This window comes from Rhincodon typus, chromosome 23, assembly GCF_021869965.1.
Source record: "Rhincodon typus isolate 14 chromosome 23, sRhiTyp1.1, whole genome shotgun sequence".
Classification (NCBI taxonomy): Eukaryota; Metazoa; Chordata; class Chondrichthyes; order Orectolobiformes; family Rhincodontidae; genus Rhincodon; species Rhincodon typus.
In genome coordinates, this window is record NC_063354.1 from 29,246,934 (window position 1) to 29,273,832 (window position 26,899).

A 26,899-nucleotide genomic window follows, 5' to 3' on the forward strand; every position below is an offset into this window, starting at 1 on the left:
GGTTTATATGAAGCCTGCCTGATCAGAGCGCTATGGGAATTATAGCGGGGATAGACGTAGTATGTTTGTGTGTCGTCTGTAGTTTCCAGTGTCACTTGCTGATCTTGACCCTGTGTGGTTTTTCATAAATGTTTTCTACATTGATCTTTTGAGTTGACAGTGGGGTTCCTCACAACTTGCATGTTTTTCCTTTCTATTGGACTGCAAACTGACTTGCAAGTTGGACTGCCACATCATTGAAATACCAGTAGAGTTTTGCAACTTTGAAAAATTGAAGTGTAGCACATTTTTTTGGCTGGGTAAGACAATGCTGCTTTCCAAAGCAGTGAATGTCTGAGGGGGACTGATACCCAGAGCCTTTGAGTTAAGGGAAGACTGGCTAATAACAGCACTTGGATTGCTTGAGCTGCAGTTTACTACAGGTCTCCAGTGCAGGGCATTTAGGGACATCTACCCCCAATTATTTTGTGTGGGTGAAAAGACCAAAAAGCCAAGCTGGAGAACTGTAACAATTCCAAGACCCGGGTTCAACAGATCAACTTTTGAAGTGAAAAATAACTATGTTGAAAATTTTGTTCCTTGTTTATACTTTGCTCCATTGTGTCAAATTGTCCTTTGTTTATCTTGATTGTGTATATTTGGCTTTAAAGGAGTATAGTTTCAGTTGCATAGCAGTAGATTATGAAACCTTTCTTCTCTCCCATTTGTTAATTTTATTGCAACATAAATTTTATTTCCTGGTTATGATGAAACCCAATGTAAATGGTCATGATGTGGAATGCACTGTCTTGAAATGTAGTGGAGGCAGGTTCAATTGAGGCATTCAGGAGAGCATTGGATATCTATTTGGATAGAAATGGTGTGAGGGATATGGAGAAAAGGCAGGACAACCGGTGAAGGTACGATGGGCCAACTGACCTCCACTGTGATTCTGGTGGTGACAATGGTGGGAGGTTAGTGGGGAATGGGAAAGGAAGGAATTGTGGGGTGTGGTCAGGGATTCAGTTTAATATGTACACAGGAGTTAGGTTTTCAATCCCCTAAAATTGCCTGGCTGATTTTAAGCATTTAAGTCAGTTGGAACCTTCTGAATGTTTTCACTTAAAGTCAGAGTCCCACCCCCCACCCCCATTTATTTCAGAGTCCCCTTCCCCTCCCCCATTTCTGAAGAAGGGTCTAGGCCCAAAACGTCAGCCTTCCTGCTCCGCTGATGCTGCTTGGCCTGCTGTGTTCATCCAGCTCTACACCTTGTTATCTCTTTACTCAGAGGCTGTTGGGAATCTGGAATGCACTGCCTGGGATGGTAGTGGAGGCCAGAAACTTTACAACATCTAAAAAATATTTGGATGAGCACTTTAAATATTTCCTTGCTGCCCAAAAACAAAGGGATGACACAGTATGTCAGTGGTTAGCACTGCTGCCTCACAGCACCAGGGACCCAAGTTTGATTCCACCCTCAGGCAACTGTTTGTGTGCAGTTTGCACATTCTCCGCATGTCTGCTTGCATTTCCTCTGGGTGCTCTGGCTTCCTCCCACAGTCCAAAGATAAGGAGTTTTGGTGGATTGGTCATGCTAAATTGCCCATTGTGTCCAGGGAGGTACAGGTGGGTTAGCCACGGGTGATGCAGGGTTACGGGGATGAGGTGGGTCTGGGAGGGTCAGTGTGGCCTTGATGGGCCAAATGGCCCGCTTTCACACTGGAAGAATTCTATGATAACATTCAAAGATATGGGGCCACTGCAGGAAAGTGGGATGAGTGCACTTTTAGTGATAGTTATGTTGGTGCAGACTCTGCATTGTATGAATCTATAAATCTACATCCTGCAGTCAGCATCGGTACACCCATATCCGGCAGTCAGCGTTCACTCTCCCACATCTAACACAGTGTCCGACTGCCCCAGGTCCCGCCGGGGGAGTCCGACTGCCTCGTTTCCCACCTCGATGAAGGATTGCCCCACTTCCCAAGGTGACTGTCGAACTGTCTGGCCCATATCACACAGTGAGTGTAAGACTGCCCAAATCTTACACTGTATGAAACAGTGAATGTCAAGTTAACTACTGATACCGAGGCTAGCCCCTTCCTCCCACAGAATACACATTTCCCAAAGTCTACTTGACATGATCAGTGGGCTAGAAATGCTTTACCTTCTGCCTTCTCTTTCAACTGCTGGTGCTGGTCTAGCAGGCTGATATTGGACCGTGGTCCCAGAGGGCCATCGCCATCATCCTCTCTGAGGTCGCTGTCACTGTCCTGATCATCATCGAGGGCAACTTTCCTCCGTATCCGCACCAGCTTCTCCATCTGGTTGCACATACAAAACTGTCAGTTTCCAACCAGCAGTAAGGGACAGGGTCAAACCATCACATGATATTCCTCTTACAAGGACTATTTTACCAAACGGTTTTCCCTATCACTCATTTCAGATCTATACATTTCTAAGCCGATCTGAGCACTGCAGCCTTTAAAATCCAGTCCAAAACAAAATCAATTGATTAACTTATAGTAACAATCACAGCACTGGCTCAACAAGAAACTTAAGTTTCTGTCCTTGCACTATACACACGCAAACAAACCCAAGAACAGAACAATGTAAGAAATAGGAGAAGTGGATCATATGGCCCTTTGAATACAGTGAACAAGTAAGTATCCACAACTCTCTGAGGTAGAGAATTACAAAGATTTACAACCCTTCAAGTAAAGAAAATTCTTGTCATCGCCTTATTGTGTCCCAAGGTCCTAGAGTAAAAGCAAAGTACTTTGGACGTTGGAGATCGGAAATAAAAACAGGAAGTGCTGGAGAAACTCAGAAGGTTGGCAACAACTGCATACAGATAAGCAGTTAACATTTAGATTCAAATGTCAATCTTCTTTGGAACTCTCACGTTTTAGATTTCCCAGCCAGTAAAAACAACCTCTCAACCCTTCAAAATATTCTTTGTTTGAACAAGATCACTAAAATTCCTCTCAACAGCAGAGAATGTAGGACAATTTACTCAACCTTTCACCCCAGGAATCCATCCAGTAATTTTTTTTTGTACCATCTCCAAGGGCAGGCATTATACACAGTAATCCAAGTTTCATTCCAGGCAATGTGCACACGGTTTGACAAGGAGGTGTGGTTTTCCTGACAAAACCTGCTGACTCGCTGGAGCTCAGAACCACAGATATTAGTGTAACACCCAAGTATCCAAGTGAGAGTTTATGTAATATTCAACAATGGAGAACATCATATTGAAATCTGGTGTTATTCTCACTTGATCACCACACATACTACATTCAGCACCTTGTCACCCTCAATATTTCTTCCTGTTGATGGTCAACATAGACGAGTACTAATTCCTTAGCTGAGCAAAGTGGTAGCTGGTAATCGGCAGGAGGTTTCCTTGTGCATGTTTGACCTGATGCCATGAGACTTCATGGGCTCCAGAACCAATGTTGAGGACTCCCAAGACAACTCCCTCTTGACTCCGTATCTCTATACTGTCCCCTCTGCTAGGACTGCCCTGTCATTGGGATATCACATACTCGGGGATGGTAATGGTGGACCGAGTTTACACGATAATATTCGATGAATATGACAATGTCAAGCTGTTTCTTGATCAGTTTGCGCAACAATCCTCGCAATACCCAAGTCCATGGATTAATCTGGAGGACAATATAGGGTCGACTAGAAATGTTTGCCATTGTTGTTTCTGGTGCCAAGATCAACAACCGGCAAATATTTCAGTTTTATTCTCTTTCAATTTCTTTCTTAACAGTTGAACAGTTAATAACTGAATTGCTAAGGACATTTCAAAGTCAACCAAATTACCACCGACTGCATACATAAGGTTTGACTGAGTAAGGACGCTGATTTCTTCCACTATTTGAAGAGCAATAGTGGACTAGGTGGCTATTATGACAATCTATCAATTTTATGATCATTATTGAACCTTCTATTTTATTCCCAATTCCCTCATTAATCAGTTTAAATCATACCACCACGACTTTAACATATTCCCACAGCATTACTCAAAATTATTAATCCAATGAAATTACCACCAAGCTACTGTTAGCAATGAGAGATATGAGAGTTTTGTCAGCAAGATTGAAGTCCATGAATTAAATGGATATTGTCAACACAGATAGAAAATCGTTCTTCAGTTTGGAGGAATGGTATTTCCCAGGGTTCAGTAGTTGGGGCATTCCTTTTCTTGTTATATATTTATGACCTAGACTGGGCGTGCCAAGAAGAATTTCAAATTTTGCTGATCACAAAAGACTTGGAAGTACTGCATAGCTGCGAGGAGCGCAGTGATAGTGTCCAAAAGGACAGAGACAGGCTTTGGGATGAACAAACAAGTGGTAGATGAAATTTAATTTAGTCATATGTTTGGATAAAGGAATAAAGATAGGCAATATAACTGAAGGGTAGAATTCTCAAAGGCATGTAGTATCAGGGAAGGTTGACTGTATACATGGATAAATTGTTAAGGTTGCAGGGAATGATTTGATTCAACTTATTGTCATGTGTACATAAGTACAATGAAAAGCTTTGTTTGCGAGCAGTACAAGCAGATCAAAGTAACCAAGCACATACAGATCATAGAGTGAAAAATACTTGGACAGAGTAAGGCATACAGGTTACACTGCACAGGATGCGCGTGAGGCAAGATCAACATTAACAAGATCAGCATTATTTGAAGTTAGACAGTCCATTCATCAGTCTAATAACAGCAGGGAAGAAACTATTCTTGAACCTGTTGGTGTGTGTGTACAAGCTTCTGTACTTCTGCCCGACGTAAGAGGTTGTAGGAGATCATTATCGGGGTGGATGGGTCTTTGGTTATGTTGGTAGCCTTTCCGTGACTACAAAAATGTAAATAGAGTCCGTGGATAGGAGGCTGGCTTCCGTGATGGTCTGGGCTGTGCACACAATCTTCTGCAGTTTCTTATAGTCCTGGTCAGAGCAGTTGCCTTACCAGGCCATTATGCGCCCGGAGAGTATGCTTTCTATGGTGCATCTGTAAAGGTTGGTTAGGGTCCTTATGGACATGCCAAGTGTCCTGAGCCACCTTATGAAGAAGAGGTGTTGTTGTGCCTTTTTGACCATCACATCCACGTGGGAGGTTCAGGACAATTTGTCAGTTATCGTCACTCTGACGAACTTGACACACTCAATCCTCTCAACTTCGCTCCATTGATGTAGATGAGGAGGTGCTCTCCTCCTTTCTTTCTGAAGTCAATGATCAGTTCTTTAGCTTTGCCAACATTGAGACAGAGATTGTTATCATTGTACCATATCACAAAGTCCTCTATCTTTTTTCCGTGTTCTGACTTATCATTGTTTCAGATCCGTCCTACCACGGTGGTGTCATCAGCAAACTTGTAGATGGCGGTCGTTTGGAATTTGGCAACACAGTCGAGGGAGTACAGTAGGGGGCTGAGAATGCACTCTTCGGGGGCTCCAGTATTGACTGTTATTGTGGAGAAAATGCAGAGAATGTTGCATGTTGAGAAAATGATTCAGAACACACATGGGATTTTGGGATTTTATAAACAGAGGCAGTGTGTCCAAAATTAAGGAAGTTGTTATAAACATTTTAAAATCACAATTTCAGCCTCAATGGGAGTGTGGTGTCCAATCTTGGATATTACATTTTAGGAGGAATGTGAAGCTGCTGTAAAGATTCACAAGAATAGCTTCAAGGATAAGTAAGCTCAATTATGTAGATATAAGGAAGAATCTGAGCTTTTTGTCACTCGAAAATTTTGAGAGAAGATTTAATGGAGATGTTCAAATTCACAAGGGGTTGAGGCACAGTCAATAGGGAGAAAACTGGAGGACAGAGATACAACGTGGAAACAAAATATAAAAGCTGACATGAAGGAAACATTTTTTTAAAGCAGCACGTGGTAAGGTTCTGGAATATACTTCCCACCAATGTGGTGGAGGCAGATTCAATCATGGCTTTTACAAGAGAATTGGATAATTATTTGAAGAGGGAAAAAAGGCAAGGAGAAAGGGTAAGGAAGTGAGACCAGTTGAATTGTTCTTAGAGACATGGCATGGACATGACAGGTAGAATGGCCCTCCACTGTGCTCTAACCATTCTAAACTTTTCTGTGATCTCTGATCTCTCCGGCTCGCAGCTGAAAGTTTTCAGGGATTTGCAACATAACCTTGAACTTGGTGGCTGTGTGGCTATTTTCTCATCTCATCTTCACGGCACTGAAAGTGGGAATAGGGTTTGAAAAAGCTATTTTACAACTTCATCAGTTTAATGATACCAGATCAAAAAGGTCCAATTTCAATAGATGTTAGAGGAAACTGCTAGCTCCTCAGCACAGCAAAAAAATGTCGAAGCTGGAATGATAAGAAAGAAACCACATAATAGTAAAAGAGAGTCAAGCTTCACGAGAGTATTCTGCTCACACTCAAGTCTCACAAAACCACTGAACACTTACCAACTGTTGTTTCCTCTGCTTAACAGGGACGTATGGAATGTATTCCTCTTCTTCTTCCTCATCCTCTGGGAGTGCGCGCTGTAATACAAGATAGCACATTACAGGATAGACAAAACAGTTACTCCTGCACCACGGACTGCCTTTAGTGAAATGTTAGAGGATTGAAGTAAATCCTTTCCTTCTGTCCACCTGAGTTCTGAGGAACCATCAACACAACATATACAACAAGTTGCCCTTCTGAATTTTGACTGTACCTTGTGAAAGTGTTGGGAGTTTAAAGACAGCAGGGTACAGCATTGTCATTGGCACTTACGGAGATCTCACTTGTACTTCCAGCAATTCGAAGGAATGAACCAAAGGAACACAGTTTAACAATTGAGCTCTTCAAACCTATTCCACCATTCAGCAGACCAGGACTGATCCGTACATCAACTTCATTTATCTGTGTTTTTTCTCCTTGATATTCCTTTATATTCTTCCTAATGAAACAGAGCTACCAATCTCAGTCTTAAAATCTCCAGTGAACCTCACCACCTACACAGCATTTTTTAGATTTCAGCAACTCCCTGGATTTAAAAATAGTACACGGTGAATTTACTATTGAAGGCCTGGTTGTACTTTTCAGGTTATGCCCCTTTCTTCTACACTCCCCAGTAGGAAAAAAAAATTGTCTACATTCACTCATTCAGCTTCAGATAGTACACTGAAGCGGGATGGAGCCAGTGATTATGTAATGGAATGTGATAGGAAGTGAAGACAATGTTATCAATCTTCCACATATTTTTCTGCTCATCCAAGTCAAATGTCAGTTTAACTGCCTGACAAATCAGAAGCTGTAGAGAAATCAAGTGAAATAGTGATGAAATAGTGCCAGGTGCTTTTGCACGTATGGAAACTGACATCTTTCTGTTTTATATTCTCAAGGAGGAGCTATAGATGAGAAATAGAACAACTGCATCTCACTGTTGCTCACTCTTTGCATCTGAGGAAATATTAGATCTAACTCTTAGTTCCAATGTATCCTAAAAGTTAGTGGGATCAGGGGTCAATTAAACCTATCAAAACTGAGATGGATAGTTTTTTATATAGGCAAGTGTATCAAAAAGGACGGAACCAAAATTTATTAACGAACGTGAGATATAGATCAACAATGATGTCATTAAGTAAACAAACAGACACGAGGTCCGAATTGCCTTATTCTATTGCAAGATCTACAGTAAGTTTCCAAAAGTCGATAAAATTTGGAATAGTGTTTTAATCTAGTAACATTACTTGAATATGTGCATTTCAACATTGGTTGTAACTCGATGAATAATTTCACTGCTCAATAAGAAAGGCACTGGTTAAAATCCCACTGCAGAAAAGAACACAAAATCTAGCCCGGAACAACAGAGGCAGCCCCAACCTGTTGGACAATTAGTAATGGAAGAACACGATTCTGTCAGAGAGTCAGTATTGAGGAAGTGCTGCCCTGACAGAGGATATGTGCTGAGGTAACTGCTGCACAGTCAAAAAGTCAGTACTGAGAAAGTGCCGCATTATTGGAGGATACATGTTATAGAGCCAGAGTCATACAGCATGGAAACAGGCCCTTCGGTCCAACTTGTCCATATCGACCAGCTTTCCCAAACTAAACTAGTCCCATTTCCGAAGAAGGGTCCAGGCCCGAAACGTCAGCCTTCCTGCTCCTCTGATGCTGCTTGGCCTGCTGTGTTCATCCAGCTCTACACCTTGTTATCTCAGATTCTCCAGCATCTGCAGTTCCTACTATCTCTCGTCCCATTTGCCTGTGTTTGGCCCAAAAAACCCTCAGAGTCAGGATAGAACTGTCCGAAAAGCTTTTACAGAAAGAGCACCACAAGATAGGAGAGTCAGACTTGAGACATCACACCACTGATAGAGGGTGTGTACTACGGGAGTGCTGCAATTGTTAGGAATTCAATACTTAAGGAGTAGTGTCCAGACTAAGGGAACACTGCACTGTCAGACTATTAGTACTCGGGGAGCACTACATAGTTGAAGAATCAACACTGAGGGACTACTTTCACCGTTGAAGAGTCACGACTTTGGAGGGATATGGGCCAAGTTTAGATTGGGATTATGGTCGGCATAGACTGGTTGGTTCGAAATGTTTGTTTCCGTACTGTCTGACTCTATGACTGAGAAAGAGCAGCAATGTCGTATATATCACTTCTTCGACATGGTTTATTTCTCTGCCGGATGTCAGTAATCTGAACACTCGTGGGAACAACTTTCCCGGTTTCTAACCAATATTTAATCCTCAAACGTCACAGGCTGATCTTCCAGGTAAATTATCAACATTTCCATATTCTTTACGGGATATACTATGCGCATATTCAGCAACCGCATTTCACAGATTTCAATGGCTGATCAAGCGTTTGGAGAAACTCGAAGGTGGTGAAGGCCTTATGGACATTCTCCCTCACACACATACACATTCTCTGAACCTTTCGAAAAACCCGGGCCCTTTTTCGCTTTTTTTTTTACCTTCGCTGTTCCACTTTGAGGTTCCATTGCACCCTTGCAACTACTAGTTCCGGTCTGTCCGCTAACTCCGAGTGTCGTTTCCGGTCCGAGCGCCGTCTGTTCGAGAGACAGACCGGGGCCTGGTCGCTGGGTCCGGGTCCGGTTGGCAAGCGCCAAGTGGCGGGCTTTCGAACAGTGACCCAGGCAATAGGTTACGGAAAAGCAAATAACGAGGTGACATGTAGAAAGGAAATTATTGCGAAATAAAAAGGACATAATATTCCACTTGAAAAACGATATTGAACAAAAAGCAAAGATGCCATACTTTATGACAAAGATAAACTTTACAGCCCCCGTCCTTCTCGAAACGTTTGGTGGAATAGAAAAAACACACACATGACGACCATTCAAGTCTGTGCTGCTGTCTCTCCGAATGAGCGATCATCCAGGCCCACGGTGATTCTTCCACGTTCAACAGCGCAGCATGTGTACTGAATAAATTTAAGAAAGAAATTATCATGTTTCAAATTAGAGAGGAGTGGAACATGTACAGCTTTGGAGCCTTTTCTTCTTCAGATTCCTTTTTCTAAAAAAAAGAAAACAAGACTAGAATTGGTTTGCTCAGTAACCATCACAGAATCCCAAAGTCTCTTCCAACCAAGTTTTCCAACAATAAAGGGTAATGAACCCCATGTCTTATCTCCCCAAAAGCTTTGCTTGCCTGTTTTTCCAAAGTCATTTGACTTTCTGTAATAAACAGGTGGAACACAGCCAACATAATTGTTTTTACCTCATTCCTTGGGAAAATCCAGTTTAATTCAGAAAGTGTGTAAAGATCCAGGTTCAAGTACTATCCACTTGGATTTGTGTCATAACACTGAGAAACATCATTATTGAGCTTCAAAAGGACATGGGCAAATTGGTTGAATGAACAGAAGTGATTGGAGATGAAGTTCAATGCAAAGAAGTGATTCATTTGGTAGTGTTACAAATAAATCAGGAGGAATGCATTAGTAATCAAACTCCATTACTTCCCAAGTTGCACCATTACAAAAATGTTTTAATTAAATATGTGGTCCCAATCGTGTGAAAACATGGAGATAGCACAAAGTCTATGCTAAAGTCAAAGGTTGAGAGATCAGTTAATAAAGCATGCAGTATTGTGGGCTTTATTCGTGGTGACATAGAATATAATCACAAGGAAGTCATGTTGAACTTATATAAGACACTGGTTCACGAGTTTATCCTCAGTTGGAGTATCACGTCAAGTTCTTGGTGCAACATTTTAGCAAGGGTGTGAAGGCATTGGAAGATACAGAAAAGGTTCATAACAATGCTTCCAAAGATGAGGAACCTCAGTTATCAAGATAGATCAGAGAAATTTGGACTCATAAGATTGAAAAGAGATATTTAGAGCTATTCAAAATCATGAGGGGGTCTGGAAAGAGTTGATAGGTAGAAACTATTCCCACTCATGAAAGGATTAAGAACAAGGAGTCATAGATTTAGAATTGGCAAAAGAAGCAGAAGTGTTAAGAGAACAAACCGTTTCACAAAACAAGCGGTTAAGTTCAAGAATGCTGTGTCTGAGATTGTGTTGGAGCTGAGTTCAACGGAAGCATTCAAATGGTATTAGGTTGTTATCTGAAAAAGAAGAGTGTACAGGGTTACACAAAGAAAAGGCAGGACAGTGGAACTAAGTACATTTCACATTCTGAAAATCCGTGCAGTAACATTGGACTAAATAGCCTCCTTCTGCACTGTAACAGTTCTGTCATTCTGAAAACAATGTTCACACCTTTTCTGTGTCACTCAGGATAAAATTTCCATTTAGAAAGTTGTTCTTCAGGTGAAGTGCTCCAATCTGTGCCTGATCCTGTTGGTCTCAATTGGTGTGAGATAGGGTAGCGTAGAATATGCATTCAGAAACAGCCATTCACCTCAAACAATTCTTCCTGGTTTTTATGCTCCACTCAAGCATCTTTCATCCTCATCATGTCACACTATCACCATATTGTTCTATTTCCTTCTTCCGCATGTTCTACCCAGTTTCTCCTCAAGTGTTTCTAATCAACGTGCCTCAACTACTCCCTATGTCCTACGGAGTTTTATGTCATGACTATGATGTGGGTAAAGAATTCATTCTGAATTCCTTATTGGATTTATCAATATTTTATCTTGATGTCCTCTAGTTCTGTTCTCCACCAGAAGAAGAACCCTTCTCTTTGTCTGTCCTATCAAGTCCCTTTGTTATTTTAAAAATCTCAATCAGAAGCAAAAAGCTACAAAGTGATTCCAAAATTCATTTTTACCACACATTAACTCATTTTGTTTATGGGTTCTTTTCCTGATGAATCCCATCAGGAACCATGGCCTCTTAAACATTTATTATTGACACACAAGAACATTGAAGTTATAATTTAAACAACATCTTGCATTTACACGCAAATTTAAATTGCCTTAACAATAGTGTACTAAAATGTCTGAATTCCTAAAATGCATAAATCTTTGGAAATCAATGTTTCCCTCAAAATTTCCCCAAATTGAAAGGTTAATCCCAATGTCTGAACTTGGCTCTGGAAAATTCCATATATTCTGGAGTTGCATGAGCTTCTCTTGCAGCCAAATTCACTGGCTCAATGGCAAAGTATAAATATGCATTGAAAAAAAGTGAAAATTCCAGGTAAAGGGAAAGGCAAGTGGAAGGGGGCAAGTGGTCAGTGGGTTTAAATAGTTTGAGGAATCATTGGAAATGAGTATGTTAGCAGTCCGAGTTGTGGAGAACAAAGAAATGAGATGGAGCTAATGAAGTGGGATGGGAGACAGTCAGTCTGTAAGAATGGTTGAGATTCAGCAGGGTTGAAAGATCTGAGTGATCAAGGAAGGGAAAAGTCCCAAGTGAAACAGGGGGTTGAGAACATTGTTTTGAAGCTATGTGTCTTTCATCTTGAAGTCTGTTATATGCACAGTTGAATCAAATCCACTCTGCCATTCACTATGGTAAATGATGAATCCGCAGCACAGTCATCATGATGACAGATGCATGAAATAGATTTGATTTCACCAAACCCGTTTTAGTTTGGGATCTAAAGGACAATCCAGAGACCTAATCTGATCAGAAATCTGGAGACACAAGTTCACATAATTAAGTAAATTGATAATGATAATGATGAAACTACTGGATTATCAGAAATGCCCATCTCATTCACTAATGTCCTTTAGGGAAAGAAATTTGCTGTCCTGACCTGGTCTACATGTGAATCAAGACCCACAGCAAAGTAGTTGACCCTTAACTGCTGTCTGAAATGGCCTAACAAGGTCAGTGAAGGGAACTGATTGATGCGATCTCCATGGATTTCCAAAAGATTTTTGATAAGGTGCCACATCAAAGATTGCAACCCATGATGACAGCATTCAGCGTAATGGGTAAAATATTAGTATGGATAAGTCTTTGTGAGCTAACAGGAAGAGAGAAGTGGGATGATGGTCTTTTTTCAGGGTGGTAAGCTGTAACTATAGCAGTATTATGGGAATTGGTACTGGTTCCTTGCCTATTATATATAATTAATGATTTGCATAAGAGGTCTGAATGTATGATAGCTAAATTTGCTGATGACACCAAGATAGGTAGGAATGTCAGTTTTCCAGTGAAAATTGAAAGACTGTAAAGGGAAATACGTTAAGTGATTGGGAATAAAGTTGGCAGATGGAGAATAACGTGGATAAATGTAAACTTTTCTATTTTGGTAGGAGAAATATAAAAGAAGAACCTTACTTATATGGTCAAAGATTGCAGCGATTGGTGGTAAAGAGGGATCTGAGCATTCTGGTACATGAATCACAAAGCTATCCTTGATTAGGAAGGTAAATGGATGTTATTGTTTATGGCAAGGGAAATGGAATATTAAAGTAGGGAAATTTTATTGCAGCTGCAGAAGGCATTAGTAAGACCACATCTGGAGTACAATTTTGCTCTCCTTTTTTGAATAAAAAGATATAATAGTTTTAGAAATAGTTCAGAGAAGGTTCACCTCCGGAAATGACGGGTTTATCTTATGAAGAAAGGTTGAACAGAGTAACCTATTTCCATTTGAGTACAAAAGAATAAAAGGGGATAATTAATTAAACGTATAAGATCTTGAGGGGCTGGAGGAACACAGCAGGCCAGGCAGCATCAGAGGAGCAGGAAAGCTGACGTTTCGGATTCAGCAGTGTCCACAATCCTTTCTCAATGAGAAAGATGCAAGCATGCACAAACTCTTTTTGCCTGCTTAGAAAATGGTCCTGTGTGTGAATATGCATAACTTTGAGAACATGCAAATGAATGCCCTGTGAGCCCAGCTGATAATCTGAAATTGCTTTCATGTAATTCTTAGCACAATCAAAAGTATTTAGTAAATATAGTCCAAAAGTAGAAGCACCTCTAATACTGGATCTGATATTCTGAGTTTTGTACTCAGAGCCTGGTAGACCATATTGGGCATGCTGCCTACTGTAGACACAGAAACATGTTATTTGATATAGTCTGCCTGTCATTAAGCATATGCCTAATACCTGGCATCATCCTAGCACTGAAACTCAAGTACCCCATCACTTATTTGTGTGGTTGGCAGGATGTCTTTATGGCCTGATGGTAGAATCCTTTTAGCAGAGAACACTAGAAGTAAAAGTAAACTAAAAGTAAACTTCAAAAAAGTAGCAGCAGGGGTTCCATTGATCAGAAACAGAACTGGACCAGCCACATAAATATTGTGGCAACAAGAGCAAGTCAAAGGTTAGGAATTCTGTGGTAGATCACCTCCTATATCCCCAAAACCTATCTACCATCTATATGGCACAAGTCAGGAGTACTTTCATATTTTCCACTTGCCTGGATGAATGCAGCTTCAAGTATACACAAGAAGCTTGACACCATCCAGGACAAAGCAGCCCACTTGATTGGCATCCCAACCACCACATTCAACATTCCCTCCCTTCACCACCTATTACAAGATGCACTGCATTTAGGCTCCTTTGACAACAACCTTAAGTTGAAAGATCAGCACTACAGTCCTCATAAAGCTAGATAAAAAGATACCTAGGTACAAAATCTTTAGGTATAAATTAGAAAAATAAAGAAGGATAAGTGAAGCAGTTGCATGGCAAAATCACCACCTGCATGTTCCCATCCAAGTCACACAACATCCTGACTTGAAACTGTATTAGTCTTCCTTCACTGTCGCTAGCTAAAAATAATGGAACTCCCTTGCAGCAGTATGGGAGTTCCTACACTATAAGGACTGCAGCGGTTTAAAAAGGCAGCTCACCAAAGTCTTGTTGAGAGTGAACTTAGCATTAGTTTTTCAGATGGCGATATAAAACTTATCTGTTTCACCTAACCAGCTATGTTATACATGATTAGTGTAGTTTAGAATATTTGAATGGGTTAATGAGTCTAAAAAGATGATAATTTAACAGGGTACAGTTAGTCGATCAAGAGGAAGTTGAAATCATTTTGGACAGAGGAGACAAGCCGCATAGCCAAGGGTACAAAGGTCGGACTTTAGATACTATCACGAGCGGGAGCCTACAGCCCAACACTCGAATGAGGAACCTTGAGTCAGGATGACAGAACCAACCAGTCTGAGACTGACCAACTTGGCTAGAGACAGATAATATTGTGTGAGAATTGTGATGTTTGCATGTTCTCTGTAAGTGGTTTGATATGTGATTTATTGATAAAACATATTGTACTCACTATTGGTGTCTTGCTCTATTAGTTATATTTTATTAGTTATATTGTATTTGCTCCTGTTACCTTGTAGACTCTTGACGCCGTTGGCCAGGAGTCCCAGATCCATTCCCAGGGAAATAGCGATGGCAACAAATACTGACGTAGCTCGCATCCCATGAACAAAGTTTAAAAATGATGGCTTGGCTCACCTGTTGTTCACATTTTTGAGGATCTTCCCACCTTGCAGGGTAATCTGAGCTCGTTCGGGCACTTTTCAGGCCCCAACATGGTGGCCATAGCCCCTTTTATGAGTCTGTGATATATACCGAAGGATAGGCTATATCTAAATTATCCTGCATGATAATAGCTACTCTGGTCACTTTAAATCATGCAAACTGATGATACATCATCGCAGAGATCAGATATCGGCGGAGAGGTGGGAGGCAGGGGGTTTTCTGCCGGAGGTGGCAGGAGAATGTAAGGAGGGAGCGGGAATTTCTATTGCTGGGGAAATGGAGAATCTACTGGGTCAGGGAATGTCTCTATCAGACATATGGGGATCCCTATGATGGAAAGACAAGACTATAGAGGGGCGTTTCACTGGAGGATAGGGAGCACCGACTGGAAGGGAGGGGAAGTCTCTACCTGCCGACACTTGTACAGTCTCTATCGTAGGGACGGGGAACTTTATGGGTTCAGGGGATTTTTTTAAACTGCTGTGATAATTACTAACAGGCAGGCTTTAGGACCCTGTAGCAGTGAGTGACGGGGCGTTTGACTGAATTCTCTCTCTCGGTTTCTGGACAGTTGCGTGTGTGACCGGCTTCGACTGATGATGGTGTCGTCCAGGACAGTGACAATCGTGACTCTCTCTGTCGCCTTGGGTTTATTCTTTGTCTTCATGGGAACCATCAAACTGACGCCAAGACTGAGCAGAGATGCTTACAGCGAGATGGTAAGCAGGTGTCTAACAGACACACTGTAGCAGCAGTATTACTAAGCACTGAAGACATAGAACAACAGCGTCTGAATTAGACACAGGGCCTGTACCAACCAGTTTCTAGAAACTACTTCAGTACGAACACAACAAAAGAGACAGCAGGCAGGAGTAACAGGGAGCTAACACTACTCGGGGTTCACATGAAGTCTCGTTACTTTACAAAAGGAATTATTCATTTCAGACAGGGAACAGAACAATAAACACATTTTAAAAAATGCCCACATAAATAACAAAAGCTAATATTTATGTAGCCCCTTAATTATAATAAAACCCCCCACGGTGATTCACAGGAACATTTAAAGCAATATTTGACACTGAGCACATATCATGGGAAGTCATCAAAAGATTGTTCAAATGATGAGCTTTAAAAGGTATAAGGGTGATAGCCATGGGGAGGTTTTGAATTCTAGACCTTGCGGCCTAGGCAGCTGGAGACACGGGCACCAATTGAGAGTCATGGGCACCGCATGACAATCAGGCAGGTTCAAGAGGCCAGCAAGGTTGGAAAGTTGTATGGCTATAGGTAAGGAGATAAAGAGAAACAAGGTTGTTGAGGGATTTGAAAATATGGGTGGGAATTTTAAACCCAGGATGTTGTTTAACTGTGAGCCGATGTAGGTCATCAACACAGGGTTCCTAACAGAATGGAGTTGGTAGTAGTCAAGAGTTTTGAATGGTATCAAATTTATTTTCTGAAGAAGGGTCTAGGCCCGAAACGTCAGCTGTCCTGCTCCTCTGATGCTGCTTGGCCTGCTGTGTTCATCCAGCTCTACACCTTGTTGTATCAAATTTATGAAGACTGGAATGTGAGATACCTGCTGGGAATTCTTTGGAATAGTTGATGTTACAGGCAATGAAGCCATGAATGAGGATTTTAACAAATAGGTAGGAGAGTGGGTCAGGTGATATCATAAGGTGGAATCGTATGGTCTTAGAGAAATGATGTAGATATGTGGTAGTAAGCTCACCTTGGGCTCCAAATAACAGCAAGTTCAGAAACATTCTTGTTCAATTTCAAACAGTTGCCAGCGAATAAAGACAGAAAACAATGGCTTCAGTCTACTGGATGTTGAATGATCAGTGTGATTAATTTAGCAAAAGAGGAGGAATCAAGAGAGGGGTTGGTGGAATGGAGGCTATCGTTACCATATGTGAAAAATAATGCTGTGCCTTTGGATGATGTTGCTGATAGGTAGCCATGTAGATAACAAAAAGAGAGGTATGCATTGACTACATTGTTGGGAAATGAATATCATGAATACATTGTTGGGAAATACCAGAAGTAAAAGCTAAAATAAGACATTTTAAAAGATGCTCTGGCTACAATTTGCTGGATAAGATTCGACCCAGATGAAAGAAGTCCAACCCAGCTGGACAACAGTGGAGAGGTGTTATAGAGGGGTGATATTACCATGTCAAGGGTGCAGATAGGTCAAGAAGGGACAAGGAGAGAAAGTCGACCTTGGACACAGACATATAGCAACAGTGGAGGAGTTGAAAGAGGTGATGGTGAGATAGAGTTGGGCTATTTGTAATTTTGATCAAAGCTCTTTCAATATTCTGGATTGGAGGTATTCAAACCTGGAGTTCTGATAAGATGGGAATGGATTTGGGAGCAACATATTCAAGGAGGCTGGAGCTGAAAAGGGAGATGGAAGAGTGATGGTATGAGGATGATGAGATCAGAGGTTGTTTTCTTTTAAGGAGAGGAATTTTAGAATTTATTGCCCATCCCTAAAAGTCCTTGAGAAGGTAATGGTTTGCTGCTTTCCTAAACTGCTGCAGTCCATTTGGCGTAGGTAGATCCATAATGCTGTTAGAGAGAGAGTTCCATGATTTTAATCCAGCCATGCTGATGGTTCGACGATATAATTCCAGATCAGGTTGGTGAGTGGCTTGGAGGGGAATTTGCAGTTGGTGGTGTTCCCCTGTATCTCCTATCCTTGTCCATCTAAATGGTAATGGTCATGGGTTTGGAAAGTGCTGTCTGTGAGCCATGGTGAATTTCTGCAGTGCATTGTGTTAATGCTAACACTTAGTATCAGTTGTGGAGAGAGTGAATGTTTGTGGTGCCAATCAAATGGACTGCTATTCCTGAATGGTGTCAAGCTTCCTGAGTGTTGTTGGAGCTACATTCATGCAAACAAGTAGAGATTATTCCATCATAGTCCTGACTTGTGCGTTGTAGATAGCGGACAGGCTTTGGGAAGTTAGAAGGTGAGTTACTTGCTGCAAAATTCCTAGTCTCTGACCTACTCTTATTGCACATTGTTTATTTGGTTGGTCCAGTTCAGTTTCTGGTTAATGGTAACCCCTGAGACATTGATAGTGCAATGGTGATGCCCTTGAATGTCAAAGAGCAATGCTTAGATTCTCTCTTATTAAAGATGATCATTACCTGGCACTTGTATGACTTGCACGTTACCTGCCTCTTGCTAGCCGTAGCCTGGGTGTTTTCCAGGTCTTGCTGAATTTGTACATGGACTACTTCAGTATCTGAGGAGTCACAAATGGTGCTGAAATTTGTGCAATCAGTGAACATCCCCACTTCTGGAAGGAGGATCATTAGTTAAGCAACTAATAACTGATTTGAAGGCAAGATGGACAACACCATCTGAACTGAGAAAATTTAGCTAACAGGAGAATCCAGGAGAGGAAGTGATGTGGTCAGTAGTCTAATGTGAAAAGGATCAAGGGGTCAGGATGTGGGTCTCATTGACATGATTAGTCCAGAGAGGACATGAGGAGGACAGGAGAGAAGCTCAAGAAATATGCAAGTTCAGGGCTTGGATAGATGGAAACCTCAGAAGATTTGGTGCAGTAGGCTACTGGAAAGGAATGACATGGCAGGGCCAGTTGATTAGATTGTCCAGACTTTAATGACAAAGATGCCCACAAATGAGTCAATAAGGACTTTTGCCATCACATTTCCAAGTGCAATTAGGGATGGGTATCAAATGAGCGTCTTGCCACCAACACCCACATCCTGTGAAAGTATTTTAAAAATCTGACACACCGCTCCTCCTCAAAGTGTCATTGGTTGTGTCTCATCTCACTGTACAGGGTATACACAGAGAGACCATTTCCAGTCGGTCTTAAATGAGCAGCTTCACTGTTGAGTTTTCACAGTGATTTCAGTCAAAAGATACAGAGAGGGAAAGAAGCACATCTTTATTTACATTGAATTATTATGATCTGGAAATATGCTGCCGGAAAGGGCAGTGAAAACAGTAACATTCAGTAATAACTTTCAAAAGGAAACAGTTCAGTACTTCAGACAGAAAAAAAAGGGCAGGACTGCAGGGAGAGAGTGAGATTAATTGGATTGCCAGCACAAGCGTGATGAGCCCAGTAACCTCCTGTTGCATTGCAAAATTATAGCAAATCTTCCTCAAAATTACATTGGGATTTTTAAAGCTACTAATGCCATCAATTTTCCACCATTTTATTTTCAGAAAAGAGCTTATAAGGAATATGCCAAGGCCCTGCCAGTGTTAAAGAAGATGGGTATCACGTCAGTCCTGCTGCGAAAATTAATTGGCACGCTGGAGTTGTTGTGTGGCATTGTGATGATACTGGTACCTGGGAGGCCCAAGGACGTGGCTAACTTTGTACTGCTTCTGGTCATGCTCGCTGTGCTCTTCTTTCACCAGCTGGTGGGTGATCCACTAAAGCGCTACGCCCATGCGCTTGTCTTTGGGATCCTGCTGACCTGCCGGCTGCTGATCATTAGGCAGGGAGACGACAAGGAGATGGTTCCACGAGTCATGATGAAGGAGGTGCAGGCTGGCAGAGATACCAAGACTGAGACTGAACAAGACAACGGGAAACTTAAAACCTCCTAACTTGGCTCATACAGATAGCATTGGAGCTCAGGCAGCAGGCAATTTCTGCCCGGAATCTTACAGGACTTTTGTATCACACTCCATTTAGCTGGAAGTGAATGATTAACAATTCTTGAAGATCTGATGACAAAATCTCAGAGAACTTACAGGACCTCTCCACTGAGACTGACAAGAATTCCATTTGATCCCAATCAATATTCTTCAGTATAAAATCCTCATGTCCTCAGTCTGTACCTACCTGTGTTCTATATTAATGAAAAACATATCAGCTAAGAGGGATCATTCACAGTTGAAAATGAGACATCAAATTCACTTCATGGAGGGAGGGAGGGAGTGACAACCTCCAAATAAAGAGAGAGTTTCACTAACAGTGAAGTTCCAACTTCGAACTGCGCTCCCAAAGGTGACATTCTCTGGAAGACTCATTCCCACACATGCCAATGAAATGAGACCAAACTTTCCCCAGGGTCTGACTCCTTCTTCTTGTAGACAAAACTTTTTCGTGATTGAGTCATTGTAGGAACTGGAGATGGTTTTTCTTCAAATATGAGATATAAACTGAGATCATCGAGACCAACTGTTCAGTACATGGCAGCAATAGTGATGGGCAGCTGGAGATTACTTCGTGGGAGCTGGATGGATTTCAGCTACAATTTCCACTCCTCCATTATCTCTCTCTCCCCATCACCTACCTCCATATCAGCCCGCTCTTCCTCCTCATTATTTCGTCTTTCTCCCTATCACCTTTCTCTTGGTGTTTCTTCCCTGTCTTTTCCCTTTTATTTTCCTCACTTTCTTGTTACTTCCCCCTTTCTCTATTAACACACTCAATCTTCTTGCCAAAAACATTTTTTTTTCACTGTTCAGTTATTTGGTATGATGGGTGTTTTATTTAAAATGTATGGCAGGGAAGAGCAGTGAGCAGAGTGACACCTTTTTCCCACTAGGAGGAATTGCTGACTTGGATTGTGGCTGCTTTAAACAACATGAGGATGATGAGGACAATTGGATGTCAGGATTGAATGGACTATAGCCTTAAAATAAAAAGAACAGACCCAGATTAACCAAATGAGAGTTTATCCAAATTCTAGATTATAAGACTGAGTCCATTGTCAACACTATTGGCTTCAGTGAGTCAGTGCATGTTATCATATTTTATTTGACATGTTTTGTTAATTACTGTCACTTAGAAACATAATTTCTGAAAAATTAAACAAAAATGTTGAAAAATAAGCAGACACACTATCAGAATCTCTCCTGCCTCACTTTATGTCAGTACTGCCTTTCTCAAAACTCAACAGAAAGATTCTCCTCTCCTGAAGCTGCTGTCACTGGAATATATATGTTTCCTCCTCTCTGCGGATGCTGACTGTCACTGGTTGGATGCTGGTCCACTCTTCTCCTGAAGGTGCTGATTCCAACTGGATGGCGGTCCCCTCCTCTCCTGAGGTTGCTGACTCCAATTGAAATAGAGGTGTCCTACCTGCCTGCAGGTGCTGACCGTCAATAGGATGCAAGTCCATTGATATTGGAAGTGTTCTATCTCTCACTTCTGACCGTTATCATGTCACTGTTTGCCATAGATATTGGTAGTAAAAGTATAAGATAGTCTCATTATGTTATGTACGTAAGGTTAGGATTCGGTTTACATTTCATATGGTTAAAGCTTTTACTTGAATTTCACTACTAGGCAGCTGTAGATTTTTACTGTAACTGCATCTAATGGAATTGGGAAAGTTCATTAGCAGGATGCTTTGGAATTTAATGCGCCAAAGTACAATCCAAATGACTTTGCTGTTAGATTTTGCTAAAATGCACATCTTTATTCATTTTTTGTGAAGTTAGATAGCTGAGACAGTCCTGAGATACAAAGTGGGACAGTGGAACCCGGGATATCAATTTAAATCCCAGGTGATAGCCAAGTTGTCTTTTTTTTTCAAGAAAATATACCTTCTTCTGTACAATAACACTTGTCTTGCCAAAGTGAATCAACAATGATGGTGAGAAATAAACTATAAAATTCTGAAGTTTTTTGCATAGGGTCAGGTTCAGCAAAGTTGCAACCCTATCTGGGGCAATGCAGTAATATTGTTCATTTCTCTGTGTATCTACTGGTCAAATGCATTGTGCATGTCTGGTCTTGGTTAAGTACAATAAACAGAGTATGTTGAAAACCATTTGGATATTGGAATCAAACTATTTACAACAGGAAGAGATCATTTGGCCCATCAAACCTGATCTGCTGACATTCAGTTAGATCACAACTGCTGATTTGTTTATTAACTCCATCCACCTACCTTACTTTGATATTCCTTAAAATACTCTTATCTGACAAAAATCTACGATCACAGTTTTGAGATTTTTAGGTAATTCAAAGCCCAGCTTCAAGAACGTTTTGGGGAGAGCTCCAGAATTCCAAGAGTTTTCGAATCATAGAATGGTTATAGCACAGAAGGAGACCATCTGACATGTCATGCCTATGATGGCACTCTACAATGGCAGTTTAGCTAGTCACACTTGCCAGTCCTTTCCCATAGCCCTGCAATATCTTCTGTCCAGATGTTATTCAATGCCCTTTTCAAAGTTATGATTGGATCAGTACATAATCAGACAAAAGCTGATATTTATTCAATCCTAGCAAGAGTGTAGATTTCATAATGAGTAGTAAGCATGAATGAGTCTAATGGAAAGTGCAAGGGAATGGCACCAGCTGAAACATGAGATTGATGAGCTAAGTGGCTTCTTCCTGTGCAGTAACTAATCTATGATTCTCGTTCTTCACAATTCTATTGTGGTGAATTTTTGCTTCATTTCTCCAAAGTATATCTTACCTAAATTTAAATCTTTGATCCCTGTTTCAACTCACAGTTGATTGAATTCTGCTCACTGTTAGCTTGGTTTTCTCTTTCCAGTACACTTTTCAGGCTCACTAAATCTATGAGCCTGATCTTGGCCAATTTCATGGGTCTAGGCCCGAAACGTCAGCCTCTCTGCTCCTATGATGCTGCTTGGCCTGCTGTGTTCATCCAGCCCTGCACCTTGTTGTCTCGGATTCTCCAGCATCTGTAGTTCCTACTTATCTCTCATATCTATACTGTCACTTTACCTTTTATTCCATAGGCTTCAACTTTGCTGGAATTAACATTTTCAATTTCTAGTCCTTTGCCCACCATCCCTGTATATAAAAAGGATTAGAAGAAAATGACCAGTGTCTCTGAAATTTCCATCACTACTTTCATCGATATCCTTGGATGCGTCCCATCCCATTTAAGGCAGGGATTGATGATTTCTTCAGTATCTAAGAATCTAAGGGACATTAGATAATGCAGAAACATAAAATCGAAGTAGAAATGCAATTATTTAACATGTTCAAGACAGAGATCAATAGCTTTCTGGACACCAAACGATATCATTGAATTCCTACAGTGTGGAAGCAGGCCATTTGACCCACTGAGTCCACACTAACCCTCTAAAGAGCATCCCACCCGGACCCACACCCACACCCCTACCTTATCCTGGTAACCCTGCATTTCCAATGGCTAATCCACCCAGTTTGCACATCCCTGGACGCTAGGGGCAATTCAGTGTGGCCAATTCACCTAATCCGCACACCTTTCCATAATTCTGAGGAAGGGTCACTGAACCCAAAACATTACCCTGCTTTCTCCCCCACAGGTGCTGTCAGACCTGCGCAGCCTTTCCAGCAATTTTTGCTTTCGTTTCTGCACATCTTTGGACTGTGGGAGGAAACCAGAGAACCCGAAGGAAACCCATGCAGACATGAACAGAACGTCAGGCATGAACAGCCCCTGGCGCTGTGAGGCAGCAGTGCTTATCACTGAGCCACTATGCTGTAGTGTGGGAGAGTGACATTGAGGTAGATGATTAAGCCATGATCTGATTGAATTGCAGATAATAACGTGGAGCTGGAGGAACACAGCAGCCCAGGCAGCACGAGAGGAGCAGGAAAGCTGACGTTTTGGGTCGGGACCTTTCTTCACAACAGCTCCATTTCTGAAGGATACTGACCCGACACGTCAGCTTTCCTGCTCCTCTGGTGCTGCCTGGCCTGCTGTGTTTCTCCAGCTCTACAATGTTATCTCTAACCCCAACATCGGCAGTTCTGAGTGAATCGCAGATCAGTTTTGATGGGTTTCACGGCCGACTCCAGTTCCTATATCAGAGATAGCAGGAACTGCAGATGCTGGAGAATCTGAGATAACAAGGTGTAGAGCTGGATGAACACAGCAGGCCAAGCAGCAAGGCTGACGTTTCGGATGTCTGCACCCTTCTCCAGAAATGGGGGAGGGGAAGGGAATTCTGAAACAGAGAGGGGGGGCGGGGGAGAGAGGAGGCGATGGTGGAAGGTGGATAAAGGAGCTGATAGGTGGAGAGAAGACGGACAGGTCAAGGAGGCGGGGATGGAGCTGGAGGCTGGAGTTAGGGTTGGTCAGTGAGGTGGGAAAAAAGATGGACAGGTCAAGGCGTCGGGGACGAGCTGGCTGGTTTTGGGATGGGGAAATGTTGAAGCTTGTGAAGTCCACATTGAGACTATTGGACTGCAGGGTTCCCAAGCGTCTTCCCTCAACTAACCAACCCCCATCCCAACTCACCTTTACTGGCTCTATCCCCGCCTCCTTGACCTGTCCGTCTTCTTTCCACCTATCTGCTCCTTTATCCACCTTCCACCATCCCCTCCCACCCCCATTTCTGAAGAAGGGTCTAGGCCCGAAACGTCGGCCTGCTGTGTTCATCCAGCTCTGCACCTTGTTATCTCCAGTTCCCATATACCGTTGGAACACTGCAGGGGGCGCAAGGATTGGGAGGTCGACATAAACCCAGAATTTTGGGCTTTTCTTGCAGCCTCTAACGGCTCGTCCACGAGATTATAAGAGGAGGGAGCTGGCTAGCAGCGTGCTCATTGGGAGCAGTGGCGGACTTGTGCGTGTGTTTGTTTGTTAGTACGTGAGATTGATTGATTGATTGATTGATTGATTGATTGATTCTTTCAATCAATCAATGAGTGTGCGTTTGGGAGAGTGTGAGTGAGTGTCCGTGTGTTACGGTGAGGTGCCTGAACCGCCCCGTTTCCCTCCTACACTCTTGATCTTATTTGATCGGCCGGGAGGCCCGGGCCCCGGTCTGAGGTGATGAGAAAAAACCGCTCGCGAGCTGCTGGCGATGGGCGGAGGCGGCGGGAAAGGCCCCGGGCGGAGCGGAATTGATGAACGGATCAGATAGATGAGGCCGCGGCTCATAGCCCGGCCACTGAGTATCGAGGCGATTCTGATCCGCGTCTTTCACCCGGGGCCTTGTGTCGGGGGTGGGGGAAGGAGCGAGCGGAAGAAACACGGCGGTGGGATATGGGGGTGCGGGGGCGAGTTTAGTCTGGGAAGGGAAGAGTGATGAGGGATTTGGAAGTCAGAAATTGAAAGAGGGAAAGAGACACCCAGGGTCAGGGCTGGGGGAGAAGAGGAACATCTACGGATTCGGGGAGGGAAAGAAATTGCGCAAGTTTTTTTTTGGGGTGGGAAGAGGTACTTGGGGATTGGGCTGAAAGGTATGGGGCATCCAGCGATTAGGGACTGTGGAGAGGAAGCAAGAAATACTATGTGTTTGGGAGGGAGAGAAGACCGGGGCTGGTAGGAGAGAAGGAACACACGGTGTTTGGAGTGGGTCTCACCGATAAGTCATTAGGTGGGTTCAAAATAAGGGCGAACTAATGAAGTCCAAATCATTTACTGTTTTACGTGAATGCAACTGTGTCGCGCAAGATTGAGTTACAGATGGAGGTTGCCACTTTGGAAATGAAATATGCTGTAACATGGAATTTAATGTTTAGGAGCAGGAGTGGGCCGTTTGGTCGTTTAGTCCTGCTCCACTATTTAAGGGGGGGAGCCATGGAAAAGGGGTCAAAGCACTTGCTTTTTTTCTTCCTTGTTGGACTGCAAAGTGATCTCACCTGTTGGCCCTGAGTTCTAGTGGGCCTGTGACTTTTATGTATTCTATTCACTATTGCAGGGGCATTTTGGGCATTTCTGGCACTTCCTAAAATTTCTCACCACTTGTTATGAACTGGTATGTGATTTCCACACTTATTAGTATGATCACTTAATGATGCTACCACATTTAAATGCTACTAATTTCAAATGCATGTAGTGTATATTAAATATGGTATCAAGTATTTAGTTGTCAGTTTGAACAATGTGATGAAAGAGTAGTTGAGGAAATGGGTAGGTAGTATGTGAGACCTTTGAGTGCACACTACTCTCTATGACTAGTATTCAGTTCCTCTGGAGGAAGTGCAGCCAGAGCCAAGTGCATGGCGTCATTGGTCTTAGCTTTACAACAGAGTTACAAGTCTCTGGAACGGCAGTACTGATAGGTGATTCAGTAGTTAGAGAAGTAGGTAGGGTTTCTGTCTGTTCAGATGGGAATCCAGGATGGTGTGTTGTCTTCCTGGAGCAGAGAGTGGCTACAGAAGACCCTGAGCCAGCAGTTGTGGCCCATACAGGCATTAATTCTGTAGGCAGAAATATGGTCAGAATTCAGGAATGGAATTAGCAAGCATAACTTCAGAACTGTAATCTGCAGATTACTCCAAGTACCACATCTTAAGGATAGAAATCAGAAGGTAAAGGAGGTGAGTGTGACATAAAAGCCATTCTCATTCACTGTCCTTTAGGTTCTTAGAATAATAGGACCAGTCCAGGGGAGATGGTGCTTGCACCTAAATAGAGCTTGGACTGAGTATCTTGCATGGTGATTGGATAATACTCTTGGGGAGGCTTCAAATTAATTTGGCAGTGGTTTCGGAAGTGAGAGGTAATATACAATTCCAAATTAGGCCATTTGGCCTTCCAGTGCTGCTCTGCCATGCAGGAACACCACAACTAATCAGTTTGTTTTGACTTCCACATCTATTCCCGGTGACATTTGATTACCTTGCCTCTCAAAAATCTTATCTACCTCAGTCTTAAAAATATTCAATGAGTCTGCTTCCACCACCTTACAAAGCAGAGTTTAAAGATCACACAAAGCTCAGAAAACCTTAGGGTGACCCCTAATTTTAAAACAACGCCCCTAGTTCTGGATTCACCCATGAGGGGAAACATCATTTCCATGTCCACCTGGTTAAGACCACTGTTGATCTTGTACATTTAAATTAGTCTACCTCTCATTTATAAAGTCAAGCAGAAACAAGCCCAGGTATTTATCTAATAAACATCTGAACAACTTCCAACAATGAAATTGGAAGATGCAGAGAATATGGACTGAGATTGATTAGGAAAAAGTAAATCATTAGGTGGATTCAAAAAAGGGAGAACTAATCAAGTTTAAATCATTGATAACAAGGTGTAGAGCTGGATGAACACAGCAGGCCAAGCAGCATCATAGGAGCAGG

The 26,899-nt window shown here is 42.2% G+C and overlaps 2 protein-coding genes, 1 long non-coding RNA gene and 1 other non-coding gene across 7 annotated transcripts in view; 2 read left to right on the forward strand and 2 right to left on the reverse strand.

Annotated features, from left to right (window-relative positions):
- The window catches only part of LOC109929158 (probable ATP-dependent RNA helicase DDX41), a 47,457-nt gene extending 38,045 nt beyond the window's left edge, over positions 1–9,412 (reverse strand). Inside the window, exons 1-4 of one of the 2 annotated variants that reach the window (XM_048610784.1) lie at positions 8,958–8,976; positions 6,450–6,527; positions 6,165–6,348; positions 2,147–2,303 (exon numbers count right to left, since the gene is read on the reverse strand). In XM_048610784.1, coding sequence (XP_048466741.1) covers positions 2,147–2,303 — 157 coding nt within the window. In that variant the 5' untranslated portion in view covers positions 6,165–6,348; positions 6,450–6,527; positions 8,958–8,976. Of the gene's footprint in view, positions 1–2,146; positions 2,304–6,164; positions 6,349–6,449; positions 6,528–8,957 lie in introns of both variants that reach the window. The other variant, XM_048610783.1, reaches the window with a different exon arrangement.
- On the forward strand, positions 8,510–22,236 carry LOC109915802 (novel acetylcholine receptor chaperone). Of its 3 annotated transcripts, XM_048610785.1 has the most exons (4): positions 8,510–8,756; positions 14,741–14,897; positions 15,457–15,604; positions 19,105–22,236. In XM_048610785.1, exons 3-4 carry the CDS (start codon positions 15,482–15,484, stop codon positions 19,492–19,494), a joined length of 513 nt encoding a protein of 170 aa, XP_048466742.1. In that variant the 5' UTR covers positions 8,510–8,756; positions 14,741–14,897; positions 15,457–15,481; the 3' UTR covers positions 19,495–22,236. The 3 variants fall into 3 exon arrangements, with proteins under 3 accessions (XP_048466742.1, XP_048466743.1, XP_020371070.1); XM_048610786.1 differs by lacking the exon at positions 14,741–14,897; XM_020515481.2 differs by lacking the exons at positions 8,510–8,756; positions 14,741–14,897 and adding an exon at positions 15,051–15,126.
- Positions 20,634–24,246, reverse strand: LOC125485850. The gene is made up of 2 exons (XR_007264555.1): positions 24,108–24,246; positions 20,634–22,800 (listed from the first exon to the last, which is right to left on the reverse strand). It is a non-coding gene; the product is annotated as an uncharacterized LOC125485850 (long non-coding RNA).
- Positions 24,247–24,411: 165 nt separating this feature from the next.
- On the forward strand, positions 24,412–24,789 carry LOC125485914. The gene has a single exon (XR_007264620.1). It is a non-coding gene; the product is annotated as a small Cajal body-specific RNA 2 (non-coding RNA).
- The last annotated feature ends 2,110 nt before the right edge of the window (positions 24,790–26,899 follow it).